General features: G+C 63.2%; 2 protein-coding genes across 5 annotated transcripts; one reads left to right on the top strand and one right to left on the bottom strand.

Moving 5' to 3' along the window:
• Positions 1–1,707: 1,707 nt before the first annotated feature.
• HDGFL2 (HDGF like 2) lies at positions 1,708–11,078 on the bottom strand. 4 transcript variants are annotated; one of them, XM_057418722.1, is made up of 16 exons: positions 10,957–11,078; positions 8,617–8,693; positions 8,399–8,537; positions 6,621–6,800; positions 6,149–6,265; positions 5,958–6,029; positions 5,634–5,781; positions 5,345–5,420; positions 4,963–5,248; positions 4,234–4,328; positions 3,720–3,790; positions 3,329–3,399; positions 2,964–3,065; positions 2,658–2,871; positions 1,939–2,062; positions 1,708–1,788 (listed from the first exon to the last, which is right to left on the bottom strand). In XM_057418722.1, exons 1-16 carry the CDS (start codon positions 11,026–11,028, stop codon positions 1,719–1,721), a joined length of 1,914 nt encoding a protein of 637 aa, XP_057274705.1. In that variant the 5' UTR covers positions 11,029–11,078; the 3' UTR covers positions 1,708–1,718. The 4 variants fall into 4 exon arrangements, with proteins under 4 accessions (XP_057274705.1, XP_057274706.1, XP_057274707.1 ...); XM_057418723.1 differs by having other exon boundaries at positions 1,708–1,785; XM_057418724.1 differs by lacking the exons at positions 8,399–8,537; positions 8,617–8,693.
• A 2,217-nt stretch (positions 11,079–13,295) lies between these two features.
• UBXN6 (UBX domain protein 6) lies at positions 13,296–17,502 on the top strand. The gene is made up of 11 exons (XM_057418783.1): positions 13,296–13,443; positions 13,547–13,710; positions 13,797–13,858; positions 14,079–14,210; positions 14,668–14,765; positions 15,104–15,179; positions 15,266–15,350; positions 15,525–15,744; positions 15,814–15,944; positions 16,526–16,671; positions 17,339–17,502. The coding sequence occupies exons 1-11, from the start codon at positions 13,367–13,369 to the stop codon at positions 17,465–17,467; spliced, it is 1,320 nt and encodes a 439-aa protein (XP_057274766.1). The 5' UTR covers positions 13,296–13,366; the 3' UTR covers positions 17,468–17,502.
• Positions 17,503–17,884: the final 382 nt, after the last annotated feature.

Here is a 17,884-nt window from a genome sequence, read left to right as displayed (position 1 = left end):
TGTGGGACCAGGGACACCCCCAGCTTAAGGGCAGGACCTGCTCATTGTATTGATGCTGCTCCCATCATAGGCTGGGAGCAAACAGGGCCCCCCCTTGCCCCCATCCCATGCAGCAGCGGCAGCACCCTGCTCTACCCCATCCGGTGGCAGCAGCCACAGGGCACGGTCTTGGGATGCAGCACTGTAGCCCCAGGGTGCCCTATGCACCCCTCAAAGGAGGTGAGCACCAAGGCCCCATCTTGTGGGCTCCTGTGCCCCTCTTGGGATGCTGCAGCTGAAGTTCCCACTTTGCTTGGGGACCCCCATCCATCCAGACCAGCACTAGCAGCCCCTTGGTTGCAGCCACCATCTGAGGGGGGGACCCCCCACCATATGTGTGCCCCCCCATGCCCAAAGTGCCATTTCCCCCCTCCCCAGAGAACACAGAGGAGCTGCAGCAGGAGCCCGCGGTGCTGCTGGCGCAGCGGTTGCAGGACATGGTGCAGCAGGCCCTGCGCCGGGCACGGCACAGCATCGGCGAGGTCCAGAACCCCTTCAGGCAGGCACGGTCCCTGCGGGAGCTGCTGGGGACCATGGTGGCCCGAGGCTGGGAGATGGTGGCCCAAGCCTGGGCGGCTCTGGTGCCGTACCTGCTCCAGCACCCGCTGCTGCGGTAGAGGGAAGTGCGCTCCAGCCTGGACCAGCTCCAGCTCCGGGTGAGGGTTGAAACCCTCCTCGACCCAACAACAAGGCTCTGCTCAAGCTCACGTCCATATCTTGGTGCTATTCCATGCTCCCTCTGCAACGATGCGGGCTGCAACGGCCCAAGGCAAGGGGGGAGGTGGGGGAACACCAATGGAATGACCCTGGATCTGCCTTTAAATCATGGAATCAGGGCATGGTTCGGGTTGGAAGAGATCTTAAAGCTCATCCAAATACCCCTGGGTGCTGGCCCAAGGGGGGTTACACCTTGATGGGGCAGTGTGGGGCTTAACCAGCCCCTCAAGGGGCACAGGGATGCAGCCCTCTGTCCCCATCTGCCATCCCCAGCATCAGGAGCTGGGTTCCCTCAATGTCCCTCCCCATCTCCATAGCGTGAGGATGGGGCTGAGCACAGCACAGCACCCCCCCCGCCTGCCCCTGCCCTATTGGGCAAGAGGCAAAAGGTTTTATTTGGGTTTTGTTTATGGAGCATGAAATCAGCCCCGGAGAAGCAAAAAGGAGCCAACCTCTCCCCAGGGCAGGGTTACAGCAAGAGCAGCCTCTGAGCGGGGCCGGGGCATGGCCACAAAGAGGACTCAGAGCTGGAACATCCTTGTTTTCCATGGACAAAAGCCTTGGATCGAGGCAAAAGAGCAGGCAAAGGGGCAGAGCTGCTGCTGCCCAGCAGGCAGGGGCCTGGGGTGGTGGTGGGGGGTCCCAGTGGCAGCCCCGGGCAGCAGAGCCTCAAGAACCACACGGTTGGGCTTCATTAAAAAACCCCTTTATATTCATTTCATGTGGGTTGAAATCACGAGAAATCAGGGAGGAGGAAAAAAAAACAACCCAAAAACCAACCCAAATGAACCAAGCCCAAGGGAACAGAACAGGACCAAGCGAGGGGACGAACACAGACAAACCAGCAGAGCCCCGCCGGGGCCGGGGCACGGGACGAGACCGAAGGACATCAGCTGCTGCGCGGCGTGCAGTGACCCGAGCAGAGGAAGGCTCCCCCTCGCAACCCCTCTGCCTCCTCCTCCTCAGCTCTCCTCCACATCCTCCACATCCTCCACCACGGCTCGCTCGGCCTTGGCATAGTCCTGCACGCTGCTGGCGAGAGCAGAGGCCTCAGCCCCTGCAGCCCCTCTCCCGCATCCCGGGCTCATTCCCAAGCTGGGAAACCCCTGAGCCCCCCCCATCATCCCTGTGCGAGCCCAGCCTGGCCGTGCTCCACATGCAGGGGTCCCCCCCCATGCTCACTTGTTGTGGGGCTCCTCCGTGGATGCCTCCAGCTCGCTGGCTCCCAGCCCTTGGCTTTTGTCCTTCTCCTCTGTGCCCTCAGCCTTCTGGGACAGGGATTCACCATTCACAGGACCTGACAAGTCTGAAGGGAAGGGAGAGCCTCAGATGCACAGGTCCTCACCGTGAACCTCATCCATCCCAGGGACCCACGGCCACAGGTTGTCCCCATCCAGGCACAGGACACCCAGCTGAGCACGGGGGGACCCCAGGTCTGCCCTGACCCCGACACCTACGAGCAGGGCCCCAAAGCCTCCACCCCCCCGGCCCAAAGCAGGCGTCGGGGCGGATTTTCCCCAGCAGCTCCTCTGGGAATGCTGTTGCAGCATCCCCGGGACGGCCCCAGGCAGGGGCTGGAAGCTCTGGGTCACGGAGCCAGCAGCCAAGGGCGTCTCCGGTCCTGCAGCTCCCTGGTGCCTGCGAGCAGTCACCCAGAGCCAACCCCAGCCCAGAGGCACCCAAAGGCTCTGAGCTTCGCCCTCTGCTCCCAGTGCCACCAGCGCTGCCTGGTCAGTGCCGTCCCACCCCGGCAACAAGGGCCTGGAGCTAACCCCCAGGGCTGCCAACCCCTGCAGCGCCGAGAGCCAGCCCTGCCCCTGGCCCCAGTGGATGGGAGATGCCCCGGATGGCTCCGTGCCCGCACGGAGCAGGGGCCACCCCGAGCCACGCAGCAGCGGTACCGGCACTCGGCTCCTCGTCCCCCTTCTCATTGCGGGGCTCCCCTCCTGCCAGCTTCTCCTGCCCCTTCTCCGCCTCCCCCTTGTCCTTCTCAGGCCCGGCTTTGTTGGCTTTCTGGATCGCCTCCATCTTTGGTCCGAGCACACGCGACTTCAACCGGGTGTAGACCTCAGCAGCTTTCTCCATCACGTCCTTGTTCGCTTTATAGCGACGGATCTGCACCAGGAAGGAGAAGGGATGGGCTCAGGGCTGGGGCGGCCCAAGCAGGCTCCTGGCTCCCTGCAGAGAGGAGGAAGCCTCTGTCCTACCTTCTTCAGCGTAGCCACCACGTCAGTGTGCTTCTGGAGGATGTGAGAGGTGACCTGGAGTGTGCCCAGCTCTTCTAGTGCATTTAGACACCGCTTGATGTCCTGCAAGGGTGACACCGAGATCAGAAGGGGCCTGGAAGGCTCCCCATGGGCACCTGGGGCAGCACCCTCCCCTCCTGCCAGCCAGCAAGGCAAGAAGAGGAGTAGCCAGGCTGAGCCCCCGCAGGGCTGGGAGCCAGGCTGAGCACCCGCAGGGCTGGGAGCCAGGCTGAGCACCCGCAGGGCTGGGAGCCAGGCTGAGCACCCGCAGGGCTGGGAGCCAGGCTGAGCCCCCATGGTGGCCGAGCCTGCAGCAGGTAACGCACCGGGTTATCCACCTTCAGCGCAAACTTGATCTCACTGTGAAGCTTCTGAAGTTTCTCTTCCACTGTGGGCTCTGGAGCAAGAAAGAGACCTCAGTGGCGTGAGGCCACCAGGGCAGAGCACGGGACCTCTCCCCCAGCAAGGGCTTGGTTTCCTCCTCCATCTCCAAGGTCAAACACAACCTCAGGGGCCTCTCTGAGGAGCAGGGGTTGGGGATGTTTGTAGGAAGCTCCCTGATGCCTCTGCACGCCCTGCACTTCCCAACACGAGGCCAAGGCCCCAGCACCACCACACTGATCCCTGCGGGAAAGATCCCTCCTCTTCCCTGGGATGGGGGAAACCAGCCCTGGATCCCTTCTCTCCGCCTGTGATGGTGAGCAACGGGGCCCTCACCCTTTTTCTTCTCCATCCTCCTTTCAGGGATCAGGTCGGATTTCTTCCGGCCTCGTTCCACTTTCAAGGGTCTGTGGAGGTAAAGGAAGAGGGAAGATTGCTCATGGGAAGCCCCTGCTCGCTGCTGGGCTCACCGGGAGGGTGATGGCGCTTCGGGTGTGCACCCCAGAGCCCTGCCATGATGCCACACACACATCCCAGCTCCCAGGCAGCAGAGCCCTGAGGCAGCAGCTCCCCCATGGCCCAGCTCCCAGTGACTGCAGCAAGGCAAAGCCCCAAACATCGCCCTCTAGGAGATGGAAACCAGCAGGGAAGCTCCTCAGCCTGGTCCCCCAACACCTCCTCCAGCCCCTCCAGCTCTAGGAGGCAGCAGGGAAGGGACCTGGCCCCTCCATGGGTGCTGCTGGCACGGGGCAGCTCCACGGGAGCCCCATCCGCACCCAAGGGATGGGCTGGGCAGCAGCAGAGCGACAGCACCGTCCCCAAGGACAAAGCTGCAGGAGGAGGTGCTGACTTGTTCCGTGGCTTCTCCTCTGCTCGGCCCCTCTTCTCCTTCTGATTCGGTTTCCTTGACAACTCCGAGGGCTGCTTCTTCGCTGGCTTCTTTACCTTGGAGGAGAGAACAATGCAGGCGAGAGGCTGAGCCCTCCCTGCGGCAGGGGGAGAGATGCCACAGCCATGGCCAGCAATGACAGCGGCCACCCCACTGCTGCCAGTCTGCAGGGTGCAGGGGCAGAAAGGACCCAGCCTGCAGCACAGTGAGTGCTGCTCCAAAAGGGAATGTCCTGGTACCTGGAGCTGTCCTCCAACAGCAGGCAGCACCCGAACGGCTGACCCGTGGGTGCTCCCACACATCAGCATCTTTGTGCTGCTTCCCCAGTCCCCCTCCATGGGGACGAACTGGACTTCACCTCTGCCCATGGGCAGTGTGGCTCCCGAGAGCCCTCCACAACCCTTCCTGTGCTTCCCATCCAGCTGATGCCCCCCCAGGCCCCAGGGAGGACAGCAGAGAAAATACAATGTGGTGAGAGGGAGAGCATTGCGGAGATGCTGCACCCAGAGCTGGATGGGTATCCTGGGCCAGGGGGAGAGCTCCCATGTGCAAAGCATGGACGTCCCTATGGACACAACCCTTCCCAGGGCTGCATGGGCAACCTCAGTGTAATGCAAGGTCCCTGCCACTGCCTGTGGTCCCTGCCAGGTTGCTGATGGGCTGCCTGCTTGTGCCCAGCTCTGCACTCACCTCTTTCTCCAGCTCCAGCTCAGAGTCCGAGGAGGAAGGGGCCTTGGCCCGGCCTTTCCGGCCCTTTTTGGCCACTTCATCCTCTGCGCTGCTGTCCGAGTCCGAGTGCACCTCCTCGCTCTTCTCTGCCTTCTCCTTCCTCTTCTCTTTCTCCTCCTTCTCCTGCTCCCGGAGCCGACGGATCTCTTCCTCCTGCTCCCTCTTCCTCTTCTCCTCCAGCTCCCGCCGCCGCTCCTCATCCCTCCTCTTCCACTCGCTGATGCGGTCCACGTCGCTGTCACTGTCACTGCAGGGGATGGAGCTCGCTTGGACCCCTTGTGCAAAGGGGACGGGGTGAGGCTCCAGCCCAGCCCCGAGGGTGATGGCTCCCCGTTGGTCTCACCTCTCGCTGCTGGAGCTGGTTGGGACACGCTCAGGCTTCGGTTTCCTGCCCCGGGGCTTGGGAGGGGGTTTCTCAGCTGCAAGACAACGGGGAGATGCTCAGCAGGAGCCCTGGCTGTCCCTCTGTTAATAACAAACAGCCCCGGAGTGAGGGGGCAGAGGGCTGTTGAGATGGGCTGGAAGGGGTCTGCGGCAGAAGGAGCCCCCGAGCTTCAGGAGCCCCCAGAGCCTCGCATCTCCCCAGTCCCCCAGGGACCCCGCAGTGGCAGAAGCGGCCTCCTCAGTGTTACCTGGCTTCCTGCCCCGTGGAGCCTTCTTCACAGACACATCCGAGTCCGAATCCGAGTTGGAGTCTGACTTGGCCATGTTCACAGTCGCATTCCCCAGCTCCGAATCCGAGTCCGCTTTGGAGTCTGAGTCGGAGGCGGACTCCACTTTCTGCAGGCACAGAGTGGGGCTGGAGCACAGCAGCACAGGGTGCAACCAGGCCACTGAGGCACCCACCAGGTCCCTCCCAGCACCGAGCCTCCATCCAGAGCCCTGCACCCCTGCTCCAGGCAGTGCAGACCCCAAAGACCCCCCTCACGCAGCACCACAGACTCAGGGTCTTTTACCTTCTTCTTCCTCCCCACCGCCGGCATCCTCCGTGGAGCCCTGGCCACCGGCTTCTTTTCGGGAGTGAAGTCCTGCAGGAAAACACAGGAAAAACCAGGGAAGAGTCTCACGATGCTTTCAGAAGCCAGGGAGGCTCCTTCCAGCCATGCTCCAGCCCTTTCCCCACCAGCACATCCCAATCTCCTCTCACCTGGTCACTGTTCTTTTCCGACTCGGAGGACGATTCCGAGTTCTCCTCTTCCGTCCCGGAGGGGCTGCCCTGATCCAGGTCACTGGAGGACTTCCGAGGCCGTTTTGCCACTGGCATCTGGTGTGTGAGGAATGACAACATGAGAGCAGCTCATTCCCCTCCACCCACAGCACAAAGGCAGTGAAGGGGGTGGCCCAGCTCTTCCTGACCGGCCCCGCAAGAGCAGCCATGGGCACTCAGGAGAGATCTGGCTTCTCTAGGGTGCAAACTGCACCAGGGCTCGGCCACGGCACCACCTCACAGACAACAGGAGGCAGGCACTGAACCCCACTTCCCATGGGAGGATCCAGAGGGAGCTGGTTTCACCACCACCTCCTGCCGTGCTGCGGGGTGGAGGGAAGCTCAGTGGTGGACCCAAGGACCAGGCCACCTCCTGTCCCCACCGCGTGGCACCCCCTCATCCTGCACCCACCTTCATAGGCAGCGGTTTCCGCTTGAGCCCGCTGTGGTCGCTGCCTCCGTCCGAGTCCTCATCACTTTCCATCTTCTCCGTGGTGACTCCGGCCATGGCAGCGTCCTCCTCATCGTCCCCAGCATCGCTTCCCCCCATGGGGTCGTTCTCGGGCACGTCGCTGTCTGAGGAGCTCGCGGGCTGCAGACACGGGGACAAGAGGTGGGTTAGGGCCTGGAGGGGCTGCACGCGGAGCAGGGAGAGGAGAAGGGGCACAGGAGGGTGGCGAGCGATGGATGGCAGCATGGAGCAGAGGGGTGTGAGCAGAGGTGTGTGGCACAGAACCCTTCAGCGTGGCTCTGGGCAGCACTAGGAGCCCTTCACGGAGACCCTCAGCAAACCCCTCACACAGCACCCTGAGACCACCAGCAGCACCTTCCCTGCTCAGCCTGCACCCATTGCCAAAGACCCTGCAGAAACCTCATCCTGACAACCCCTCCTGGGCAAGCAGACCCCAGCCCTCCACAGCCCTCACGGTGCCTCCAGCGTTCCCCTCCGGTGGCCACCAGGCCTCTTCCTCCTCGGGTGGCTTCACCCCACAGCACTTCACACACCTTCCCCACTGGAAAGGTCCCCGTGAGAAGTCCAGCATGGCGACCAGCCTTCGTCCCGGTTGGCATCTCCCGTGTCCTGCTCCCTTGATCCCATGTAGGAAAGGTCTCCTGACTTCTCCCCAGCCCATCAGGAGGTTCCTCGCGCAAGGACATCGCATCCAAGCTCCCATCTTCCAGACTGATTCACTGTCTTCGTGCACGGCAGGGTCGGTGTTCCCAAAGCCAGGATTCTTCCAGCACTGGAGCCTTCCTGCTTCCTTGTCCTTCACTGATCCCGGCACCTCGCTTCACTTGGGTCCAAAGCCAACAAAGACCTCTCCTTCAGTCTCTTCTTCTGCTTCTCCAAGCAGTGTGGCCTCAAGATGCAGTTGGTGTTGGTGAGCCCTGGGGGGGCCACTGGTGTCCCTATGGTCCTTTCATCAGAGCAGGGCCCTCACCAGAGGTTTCTTGTGGAGCCCCTGCACAATGCAAGTGCTGCCAACCAACCTCCCAACAGCCCAGCTGGAGCTGTTCTCCAGCTCTTCGGGCACCTCCATGGCCTCACCTTCCCCTACATCTGCAGCCTTGGGCCCGAGCATCTCCTGCAGCTCAAACCACATCCTGTGTCCTGCCCTGGCAGCAGCACAGCCGAGGGGCTCGGCCCCAGAGCCCAGCTGCCTGCAGACCCCCTTGTCCTCGCAGCCCACCTTAACCTCCCTCTGCCTCCTCAGACCAGCTGCCTGTGAAGCCGCGTTGGACGCCTCCTCTGAAGATCGCTACGCACGAGATTGCACCACACAACCATGGCTATGAAATGCCCACGCAAGCAATTGACGGCCAAGAGCCATCTCCTGGCCTGCTCTGAAGCTCACCGAAGGAGCAGCCCAGGGGCTTTTGGCTCAGGACCTCAGAGATGGATGAAGAGCAGGGAGCGCCCAGCAGTTCGCACGCAGGAGCCTCGAGCTGAGCAAGCCTCAAGTGTTCTCTGTGGCAATGAACTCCTCCACGGCTTGGGCAAGCAGCACAAAGCACAAGCCCGGATCCACCTCAAAGCTGGGGCAAAGGCGTCTTCCTCCAGAGGAGGAGGAGGAAGGGAGAGGGCAGGGAAGGGAAGCAGCCCTGAGGAAGGCAGTCTGGGAGCTGGAAGCACATCGGCACGGCAGCAATGAGAAGCAGAGAGAGGAGGGAGGCAGGCGCCGCACTCACCGGGGGGGCACTGTAACTGGCGTGGGGGTTGTTCTGGATTTCCCACAGCCCCTCGTTGAAGCCTTTCCTCTTGTTTGGTTTCCCATATTTGTCTTTGTATTTCTCATAAGGGAAGAGATCTTTAGGGCCCAAGAAGGCGCTGGAGAGAAACAAAGCAGAGGTGAGGCCGGGGCGGCAGCGGGGGCGCAGCCCGGAGCGGGGAGCGAGGCAGCGCTTACGTCTCGTGGGTGCCGAAGAAGAAGATGGGGTACTTGTTCGGGGGGGGTTTCACGGCGCCGTCCGCGATGTCATCGATCTGAAAGGAAACCCAAAGCAGGGGGTGGTCAGAGAGAGCAGCCGGAGCGTCCCCTCGCAGGCAAGCACGGACACGCGGGATCTCTACAAGAGTAACAGAAGGGATCCTCGTGGATGAGCTCGGCGCGAGGTCGTCGCTCCACCGCCGGGCTCAGCGCCCAGGGAAGCCTTGTGCTACTCCCCAGAGATCCATCGCCCAAGGGAAGCCCCCTCCGGCTCCAGAGGGTCCTTCCTGGCTGGAGACCGGCTGCAGGAGAGGCCCCGGGGCCGCCCCGTCTTCATCCAGCGCCCGTCCGTCCGCTCCGCCTGGTCGGGAGCCTCGGGGTGCTGGGGAGGTCTTCGGAGGGGAGCCTTCCCCAAAGGAGCAAGCAGCTAAAGCAGGAGGGGCCGCAGCGTGGAGGGACCGAGTCCTCTCGGCCCCAGCTACGACAGCAGAGCACGGGCACGGCGGGGATGGCGGGGATGGCATCCCAGTCACGGCGCGGTGCAGCCAAGCAGCGTCGTCTCCAGCACCCTGAGCCTCCCCGGTACCTGCCAGCGTCTTCCCATCGGGTACCTTCAGCGCATGAACCTGCCTCACCAGGCACCACCACGGGCCCCATCTGAGCCCCCCAGCGAGCACGTCCTGCCCTGCTCCATCGCATCTCCTCCAGGCACCACAATGCTGTCACCCGGTCACACGCGCTCCATCACCCCCGAACTGCTTCAGCACCCGCGTGTGTGCCCCCATCCGTGACAAGGGACAGAGCCCCAGACCCCTGCTCTGTGCCCCCCCCAGACAGAGGGTGGGTGATGTCCAGGCAGGGAGCTGGGAAGGGGCAGTGGGAGGATGAGGATGGAGGGTGAAGGGAAGGGATGTGAGGGACACCCCTATGGGGTTCGGGTGCTGGAACACCAGGAGAGGAGGGGTCTTTGGTCCCTCCCCAGCAGCAGGGAGGATCCCCAGGGCAGGGGTGCTGGGGGTGAACCAGGGCTGAGGTCCCACACCATCACCCCAAGGGGGTCAGGGTCTCCCCTGGGTGCGGCTGGAACGGGAGGGCTCGGGGCTGTCAAACAGCTCCTGGGCACAGGTCCCCCAGGTCACCCCCCCCCATCACACAGGCACCGGTGTGGGACCCCCAGCCCGGCGCTGGCGCCCTCCCTGCACAGGTGCCCACGCAGGACCCCCGGCACAGGCTGGGGGCTTCTCCATGCCGGTACCCCCCATCCTGCGCGGGTGCTTCCATCGGGGTGCCCGGCCCCATCCCAGCAGCGCCAGCGCTGAGCCCCCACCCCAGCACGGGGAGCGGGGTCCCCCATTCCGCTCGGAACACCCCATTCTCACCCCGGGTCCCCGGGCCAGTGCGGTGCTGGGGGCAGGCCGCCCACGGCAGCGCCCGGTCCCATCGCAGGGCAGCTCCCGGTGCGGTCCCCTCCCGCTCCGGGACATCCGGTACCGGGTCCCGCACTGCCCCTTGTGCCCCCTCCCGCTCCGGGACACCCGGTACCGGGTGCCGCACACCCCGTTGTGCCCCCTCCCGCTCCGGGACACCCGGTACCGGGTCCCGCACACCCCGTTGTGCCCCCTCCCGCTCCGGGACACCCGGTACCGGGTCCATCACACCCCGTTGTGCCCCCTCCCGCTCCGGGACACCCGGTACCGGGTCCCGCACAGCCCCTTGTGCCCCCTCCCGCTCCGGGACACCCGGTACCGGGTCCCGCACAGCCCCTTGTGCCCCCTCCCGCTCCGGGACACCCGGTACCGGGTCCCGCACAGCCCCTTGTGCCCCCTCCCGCTCCGGGACACCCGGTACCGGGTCCCGCACAGCCCCTTGTGCCCCCTCCCGCTCCGGGACACCCGGTACCGGGTCCCGCACACCCCCTTGTGCCCCCTCCCGCTCCGGGACAGCCGGTACCGGGTCCATCACAGCCCGTTGTGCCCCCTCCCGCTCCGGGACACCCGGTACCGGGTCCATCACACCCCGTTGTGCCCCCTCCCGCTCCGGGACACCCGGTACCGGGTCCCGCACAGCCCCTTGTGCCCCCTCCCGTGCCGGTACGGGATGCTCGGGCCCGGCACCACGCCCTCCTCCCGGCACCAGCCCCGCTATGGGATGTCCGCTCCGTCCGCCCCACGTCGGGCGCCGCCACCGAGCCCCATCCCGGGGCAGCGCGGCCCGGCCCCGGCCCCGGCCCCGGTCCCGTTATGGCACCTCCACTGCGGAGCGGGCCCGCGCCGCTGCCCGCCCGCCCCCGGTGCCCCCCGCGCGGCGCCGCGGGCTCACCCGTGCCGGCCAGTGCGGGTACCCCTTCATCTTGGCGAACACCAGGTCCCCGGCCTTGAAGCTGTGCGGCATGGCGGCCGCGGGCGGCGGAGGCCGCGGGCACCACCGGGCAGCGGCGCGGCGGCGGCGGCGGCGGCCCGGCCCGCAGGATGTCCCGCCCCCGCCCGCGGCGCCAGCTCCCATTGGCTCTGCGCCGCGCCGCTCAGCGCTCTCATCCAGTAGGAGCGAGGAGAAGGCACGGCGGGATAACGGGATTGGGCCGCGCCGCTAGAGGCGCCGAGGAGAGGGGGCGCTGAGGGGCGTGGCCAGAGGGGGCGGGGGGGGCCGGGAGTGTGGGGTGGGGACAGGGCGGGGGCTATGGGGCAGGATACAGTGGGTGGGTCAGGGCTATGGGGTAGGGCTATAGGCTATGGGATAGAGCTGTAGGCTATGGGGTAGGGCTATAGGGTATGGGATAGGGCTGTAGGATAGAGCTATAGGCTATGGGATAGGTCTATAGGCTATGGGATAGAGCTGTAGGCTATGGGGTAGGGCTATAGGGTATGGGATAGGGCTGTAGGATAGAGCTATAGGCTATGGGATAGAGCTATAGGCTATGGGATAGGTCTATAGGCTATGGGATAGAGCTGTAGGCTATGGGGTAGGGCTATAGGGTATGGGATAGGGCTGTAGGATAGAGCTATAGGCTATGGGATAGAGCTATAGGCTATGGGATAGGTCTATAGGCTATGGGATAGAGCTATAGGCTATGGGGTAGGGCTATAGCCTATGGGATAGAGCTATAGGCTATGGGATAGGGCTATAGGAAGGGGGTCAGGAATATGGGGTGTAGGTCAGGCTACAGGTTATGGGCCAGAGCTATAGAGAGGGGACCAGGGCTATAGGCTATGAGCTATGGCTATAGGTTAGGGGCCAGGGCTATAGGGTATGAGTCAGTGTTATAGTGTGAGTCAAGCAATAGATTATGGGCCAGGGCTATAGGCTATGAGCTAGGGCTATAGGTTATGGGCCAGGGCTATAGGGTATGGGTCAAGCTATAGATATGAGCCAGGGCCATAGGGAAGTGGCCAGGGCTACTGCGTGAGGGTCAGGACCATAAGCGATGGGTAAGGCTACCGGTTATGGGTTAGGGCTGGAGGATGTAGAGCAGGGCTATATGTTATGCACCAGGGCTACAGGGTGCGGGTCAGGCTATAGGCTATGGGTCAGGCTGTAGGTTATGGGTCAGGTTATAGGGTGCGGGTCAGGTTATAGGGTGCAGGTCAGGCTATATGGTGTGGGTCAGGCTGTAGGTTATGGGCCAGGCTATAGGGTGTGGGTCAGGCTATAGGGTGCGGGTCAGGTTATAGGGTGCAGGTCAGGCTATAGGGTGCGGGTCAGGTTATAGGGTGCGGGTCAGGCTATAGGGTGCGGGTCAGGCTATAGGGTGCGGGTCAGGTTATAGGGTGCGGGTCAGGTTATAGGGTGCGGGTCAGGCTATAGGGTGCGGGTCAGGCTATAGGGTGCTGGTCAGGCTATAGGGTGCGGGTCAGGTTATAGGGTGCGGGTCAGGCTATAGGGTGCGGGTCAGGCTATAGGCTATGGCTCAGTCTGCCCAGAAGCTCGATTCCTAAACCTGGTTTTAATGGGACCCGGTTCCTCTGCACGTGCTTTGGGGGCAGGTCCCGGCAGGAGCCGGGTGGGCCCTGTCCCCAACCCCAACCCCATCCCCATCCCCAACCCCAACCCACGGCCGGGACGAAGCCTCCGCAGGGGGACTGCGGCCCCCAGGGGCAGCGGGCGGTGATGGGCGGGCAGCGCCCGGAGGGGACGTCCCTTTAAGGTCCCTTCCAACCCGACCCATCCCACGGCTCCATGCCATATCCCAGGCTGTGCCATATCCCTGTCCCTGTCCCTACCCCTGTCCCTGTCCCTATCCCTGTCCCTGTCCCTATCCCTGTCCCTAGCCCTGTCCCTATGCCTATCCCTATCCCTGTCCCTATCCCTATCCCTGTCCCTATCCCTGTCCCTGTCCCTATCCCTGTCCCTGTCCCTACCCCTGTCCCTATCCCTGTCCCTACCCCTGTCCCTATCCCTGTCCCTATCCCTGTCCCTATCCCTGTCCCTATCCCTGTCCCTGTCCCTATCCCTGTCCCTATCCCTATCCATGGGCACCCTGTGGTGGCCCGGGGGTCCCCTCCCGTTCCCTGCGCCCCGGAGGACCGCGGGGGTCACAGAGCGCCGGCAGCGCAGAGCGGTTCCGGGGACACGCCCCTTCCGCTGGCAGTGACGCGGGCGGGCGCGGCGGCCCCGGTCCCATCCCGGTTCCATCCCGGTCCCCTCCCGGTTCCATCCCGGTCCCCTCCCGGTTCCATCCCGGTTCCATCCCGGTCCCATCCCGGTCCCCTCCCGGTCCCATCCCGGTCCCGCCATGCGCAAGTTCTTCCAGGAGATCAAGGCCGACCTCAAGTTCAAGGCGGCGGGGCCCGGGCAGAAGCTGTCGGAGCCGTCCCGGTACGGGGTAGGGCAGCGGGGACCCTCCGGTAACGGCGGGGGGGGGGGGGGGAGCCCGGATCCGGTGGCTCTGACCCGAGCCCTCGCTCCTGCGCAGGGCCCCGGCCCCCAGGGAGAGCCCGAAGGCGGCGGCGGCGGCCCCGAGGCCCCGTCAGGGCCCCACGGATGAGGCGCAGATGGCGGCGGCGGCGGCGCTGGCCCGCATGGAGGGGAGGCCCAAGGCCAAGGCGGCCTCGTCACAGGAGGCCATCAGGAGCCAGGGTAGGGCCGGCTGCGGGTGCTGGGAGACGGGAACGGGGCCCCCATGCGCTGCCCGCGGCCGCTGTAACCGGGGTTGTCTCTTGCAGTGCGGAAGGAGCTGAGGGCGGAGGCGGCCGCCGCTGAGAGAGGGCCCGATGCAGAGGAAGGGGTGAGAGCCGCCGCTTCCCCAGCAGAGGCTGGGCTGGGGGCTCCGGACATCCCCCAGCTCCAAGGCTGCCGCGGGCACGGGCGCCTCCACCGGAGCGGGTTGCTCCGAGCCCCTGTGTCCGCCCTGGGGCACCGGAACCCCCGCTCCCGCAGTGCCGGGCTTGGGCATTGAAGGCCGAGCCCTCCCCGTGCTCACCCGGTGCCGGCTTTGCCTCCTTCAGGACGCGGCCTCCCCCGCGGAGGACGGCGCCGCCGCTCTCTCCGTTTCCGGGGTCTTCTTCACGTGCCCCCTGAGCGGGGAGCGTGTCCGGAGGGACAGGAAGGAGCAGCACCTCAGGGAAGCCATCCAGGCCGTAAGTGCTTCACTCGCGGCCTTCCCCTGCTCCGCTCCGTGGCACGGGTCCCCTCTCCAGCCCCGCACCTTCTCCAGGCGCCTCCCGAAGGAGCCATGCAAACTCCCGTGCCAGCCCCTCCCTCGGCATTCCTGTTTACCGGTTTGGGCTGGGATGGCGTGCGTTATCCTCATAGCAGCTCTGCTGCGCCTTGGGTTTGTGGCCGAGTCTTGATTACACACTGGAAGTGGCCAAAGGGGGGAGGAGGGAATAAATCCCTTTGCTTCATGCTTTACCTATGAGACGTCTTCAGCCCAACCCTCATTTGGGTTGGTTTTTTGCCCCACTTTGCCCCTGTTGCTCCTCGCTGCCATCCCAGCACGGGCAGAACCAGCCTGGTGCTGGGTTGAACCACACCAGTCCCTTTGTGTGGAGCAGCAGCAGCTCCCCCTGACCAGCTTCCCTCCTTCTCTCCCAGTATTTCTCCGTAGATCCAGTGGCAGCTTCCATCATGGAGATTCACACCTTCAATAAGGACCGGGAGAGAGTGCGCGTGGGGCTGGAGACCATGGCCAAGTACGTGGGGCTGGTGGTCAAGGGGCACCCAGGGGCCTTGGCAAGTCATTCTCTTGCTGTGCTCCAGGGCAGAGTCTGTAGGACACCAAATCCCAAGGCTTAAACCATCTTCAGTGTCAGCTGGAGTAAGGGCAGCATCTCCACGAGGGTTTAATGGTCACTGCACTCATCCAGGTTTGGGAGCTGCTGGTTGGGATCCAGCTTCTGCCTGCCTTGGGGAGGAAATGGTCCTGCTTTCCTGTGATTTTCAGTGAGGAATACTGAGGTCTCTCAGTCACTTGCTGCACGGTGGAAGAGCACATCCTGCTCTGATCCAGGCCACGTTCCTCTCTCTGCAGGTATCTGGATAACATCTGTCTCCATCCGGAGGAGGAGAAGTACCGGAAAATCAAACTGCAGAACAAAGTGTTTCAGGTGAGGTGAAGGCTCCCCCGGGCGCTCTGCCCAGCAGAGTCCTTGCCTGGAGCGGGATACATCCAACTTGGTGCCTTTTCTTCCAGGAGAGGATAAGCTGCTTGGAAGGGATACACGGGTTTTTCCAGGCTGTCGGGTTTGAGACAAAAACACTGCCTGTTCCAGGACAAGGCAAGACATGGGAGTGTTAAACTGGAAGGGGGGTGTGTGTGGCTGGGGGGACGTCCTGGGGGAGGCTGCAATGGGAGCAGCAGTTTCCCTGTTCATGCATCCCGTTTCCTGGAGAGCGCGGAACCTCATCCATTGCTTGTGTAAAGGGCCTCAGCTCCTGGCCTTGTGTTGCAGAGGGCACAGAGGAGTACTACGTGCTGCGGGAGGAGGCGCTGGCCCGCCTGGACGAGCTCAGGCACCACAAGGAGCAGCTGCTGAGCTCGGAGCCCCTGCGGGCGCGCTTGGACCGGCAGCGCTGCGTGTTCAAACCGTCCCCTGCCGCCGCCCGCTTCGAGCTGCCCCCCGACTTCTACAGCCTCACCGCCGAGGAGCTCAGGCGCGAGCAGCGCCTCCGGTGGGTTCCTTTCGGAGGAGGCTCGGGCCGCCAGCCTCCGGCTTCCTCTCACCTCGCCTTTCCCTAAAGGACAGAAGCAGTGGAGAAGGCTTCAATGCTGAGGACAAAAGCCATGCGAGAGAAGGAAGAGCAAAGGGAAATGCGGAAGTACAACTACACCCTGCTCCGGGTCCGCTTCCCCGATGGGTATCTCCTCCAAGGTAAAAAGCCTTCTTAGCCTTTAGAAGCTTCTGAGAACACTCGTAGCCAAAGAGCTTGCCCGTTAAGCAGGCTGGAGGTGTGCTGAGCGAAACACAAGCAATAAAGAGCCCAGAGTGGGGTAAGGCTTCTCTGACTCCTCATCTCCAAGCCCTTTGCCTGGCCAGGCTTGAGTGGAGAGGGAAGAATCCCAAGGCTCTGTTAATTAAATCCTGCTCTTCCCAGGCTGCCAGGAGCAAGCTGGACTCGTTAGATGAAGTTGTTACAGCAGCCAGCATGAGGCTGCCTGTGCTATACAAGGGGATGAAATCCACTTCAAGTCTTACAGCAGAACTCTGGGAAGCATTTCAGGCTTTCCCAGCTCTTTGTTAGAGGCTGGCAGGGGCTTGGGACAAATTAAAGCAGGTTTTGGCTTTGGGGATTGTGCTTTTCTACTTCGCAGTCAAATCGGGCTGTTTCTGTGGCACTGAAGTGGTTCGGGAAGTGAGGATGAGTGCGGGAGCCCCACGGAACCTACCACAAAAGGTTAGATTGGGGAATGCCGGACTCTCTCTCAATACCTCCCCTTGTTTGCTCATGGCAGGGACGTTTTATGCACGAGAATCGGTCTCTGCGCTCTACACCTTTGTGAGAGAAGCACTCCGAGAAGACTGGCTGCCCTTTGAGCTTCTGGGACCTGGAGGTCTCAAACTCACAGATGAGAACTTGGCCTTCAATGAATGCGGGCTGGTGAGTGAAAAAGAGCTGGTACCTGCCAGGGGGTCCTCAGGTGGTCAGAGTCACCCGCTGCTCATAACGTAGAGAGAGGTTTGTGTCTGCTGCTTCCAGTGCCCCGAGTGCTGCTCTGCCTCCTTCTCTTTAAGCACTGATTGAAGGCTTCTGGCTCAAGGCAGAGGTCTGGAAGGAAGTACCCGACAGGAGGGTGTAGTGAGGTGGGGTCAGTCGCTTCTCCCAAGGAACAAAAGGAAACGGCCTCAAGCTGCACCAGGGCAGGTTTAGATGGAGCTGAGGAACAATTCCTGCCCCAAAGGGTGCTCAGGCATTGGAACAGGCTGCCCAGGGCAGGGCCGCAGTCACCGTCCCTGCGAGTGTTTACACACCATGGAGACGAGGCCTCAGTGCCATGGGGCAGCGGTGGCTTTGGCAGTGCTGGGGAGCAGTTGGACTTGATGCTTTTCTTTTCCAGCCTGGGTGACTCTGTGAACTGCAGCGGCCTGCCTCCATGGCAAACACAGGCTGGGCCGTGGGCAGCAGCTCGAGCACAAGCCCATCAGCATCCCCTAGAAAGAGCTCCTCATAGCACCCCACACTTGCCGCTCTTCCCAAGGCGTGCACATACCCCGGGTTCTGAGGTCCCAGCATCACCCTGCTCCAGCTCAGTGCCTTTCCTGTGCAGGTACCCTCAGCCCTGCTGACCCTGGCCTGGGATGCAGCAGTCATGGCAGACATCCGGGCGGCGGGAGAGGAGCAGCCACGAAGCCCCCTGAAAGCAGAGCTTCTCGCCAGAGTCCAGACACTGTCATGAAATAAAGGGCACTGGAGGCAGGGCCGGGGCTTTCAGACTCCTGCTTCCATTTCCCGTGCGGACTGAGCTCAGCAATGGCTTGGGGTTAAGCTCTGCGCAGCAGGAGCCTCGGCTCAGCCGTGTCACACCAACCTCGTGGTCCCCTCCACGCACTGAGTCCCTCTAGGACTCTTCTGGGACTGCTCTGAAGGGCTTTAAGAGCCACGTTTAGCAGGGACTGCTCGAGGTTTTCCCAAGCCCAGGCTGAAGCATCTCTCTCCTCCCTCGTAGGGGGGTAACTCAGCGCTAGTACGAGGCTGGATTCCCACTCGAGTGAGCCTGGATGTAGGGCTGGGCTTTTCCTTTTGCTTCTGTGTGCACTGGAACTCCTATTGGAGAGGACATATGTAGATGAACCATATGTAGATGAACCATTCT

The sequence above is a fragment of the Pezoporus wallicus genome, unplaced genomic scaffold, assembly GCF_028554395.1.
Source record: "Pezoporus wallicus isolate ANWC-B61680 ecotype Strahan unplaced genomic scaffold, APGP_CSIRO_Pwel_v1 contig_14027, whole genome shotgun sequence".
In the NCBI taxonomy this organism is placed as follows: Eukaryota; Metazoa; Chordata; class Aves; order Psittaciformes; family Psittacidae; genus Pezoporus; species Pezoporus wallicus.
The sequence above is the reverse complement of the archived record's forward strand: the minus strand, read 5'-3'. Positions and strand labels throughout refer to the sequence as shown.

What these genes read in the sequence shown, in the direction of transcription:
- HDGFL2 (XM_057418722.1), bottom strand. Translation starts at nt 11,028, where the DNA reads ATGCCGCACAGCTTCAAGGCCGGGGACCTGGTGTTCGCCAAGATGAAG. An exon ending in CGCTGAAGGTGGATAACCCG is followed by an intron (nt 3,066 to 3,328) that starts GTGCGTTACCTG and finishes TCACCCTTGCAG; the next exon opens with GACATCAAGCGGTGTCTAAA. An exon ending in GGACGAGGAGCCGAGTGCCG is followed by an intron (nt 2,063 to 2,657) that starts GTACCGCTGCTG and finishes CCTTCCCTTCAG; the next exon opens with ACTTGTCAGGTCCTGTGAAT.
- UBXN6 (XM_057418783.1), top strand. Translation starts at nt 13,367, where the DNA reads ATGCGCAAGTTCTTCCAGGAGATCAAGGCCGACCTCAAGTTCAAGGCG. An exon ending in GGCCCGATGCAGAGGAAGGG is followed by an intron (nt 13,859 to 14,078) that starts GTGAGAGCCGCC and finishes TGCCTCCTTCAG; the next exon opens with GACGCGGCCTCCCCCGCGGA. An exon ending in GGGCTGGAGACCATGGCCAA is followed by an intron (nt 14,766 to 15,103) that starts GTACGTGGGGCT and finishes CTCTCTCTGCAG; the next exon opens with GTATCTGGATAACATCTGTC.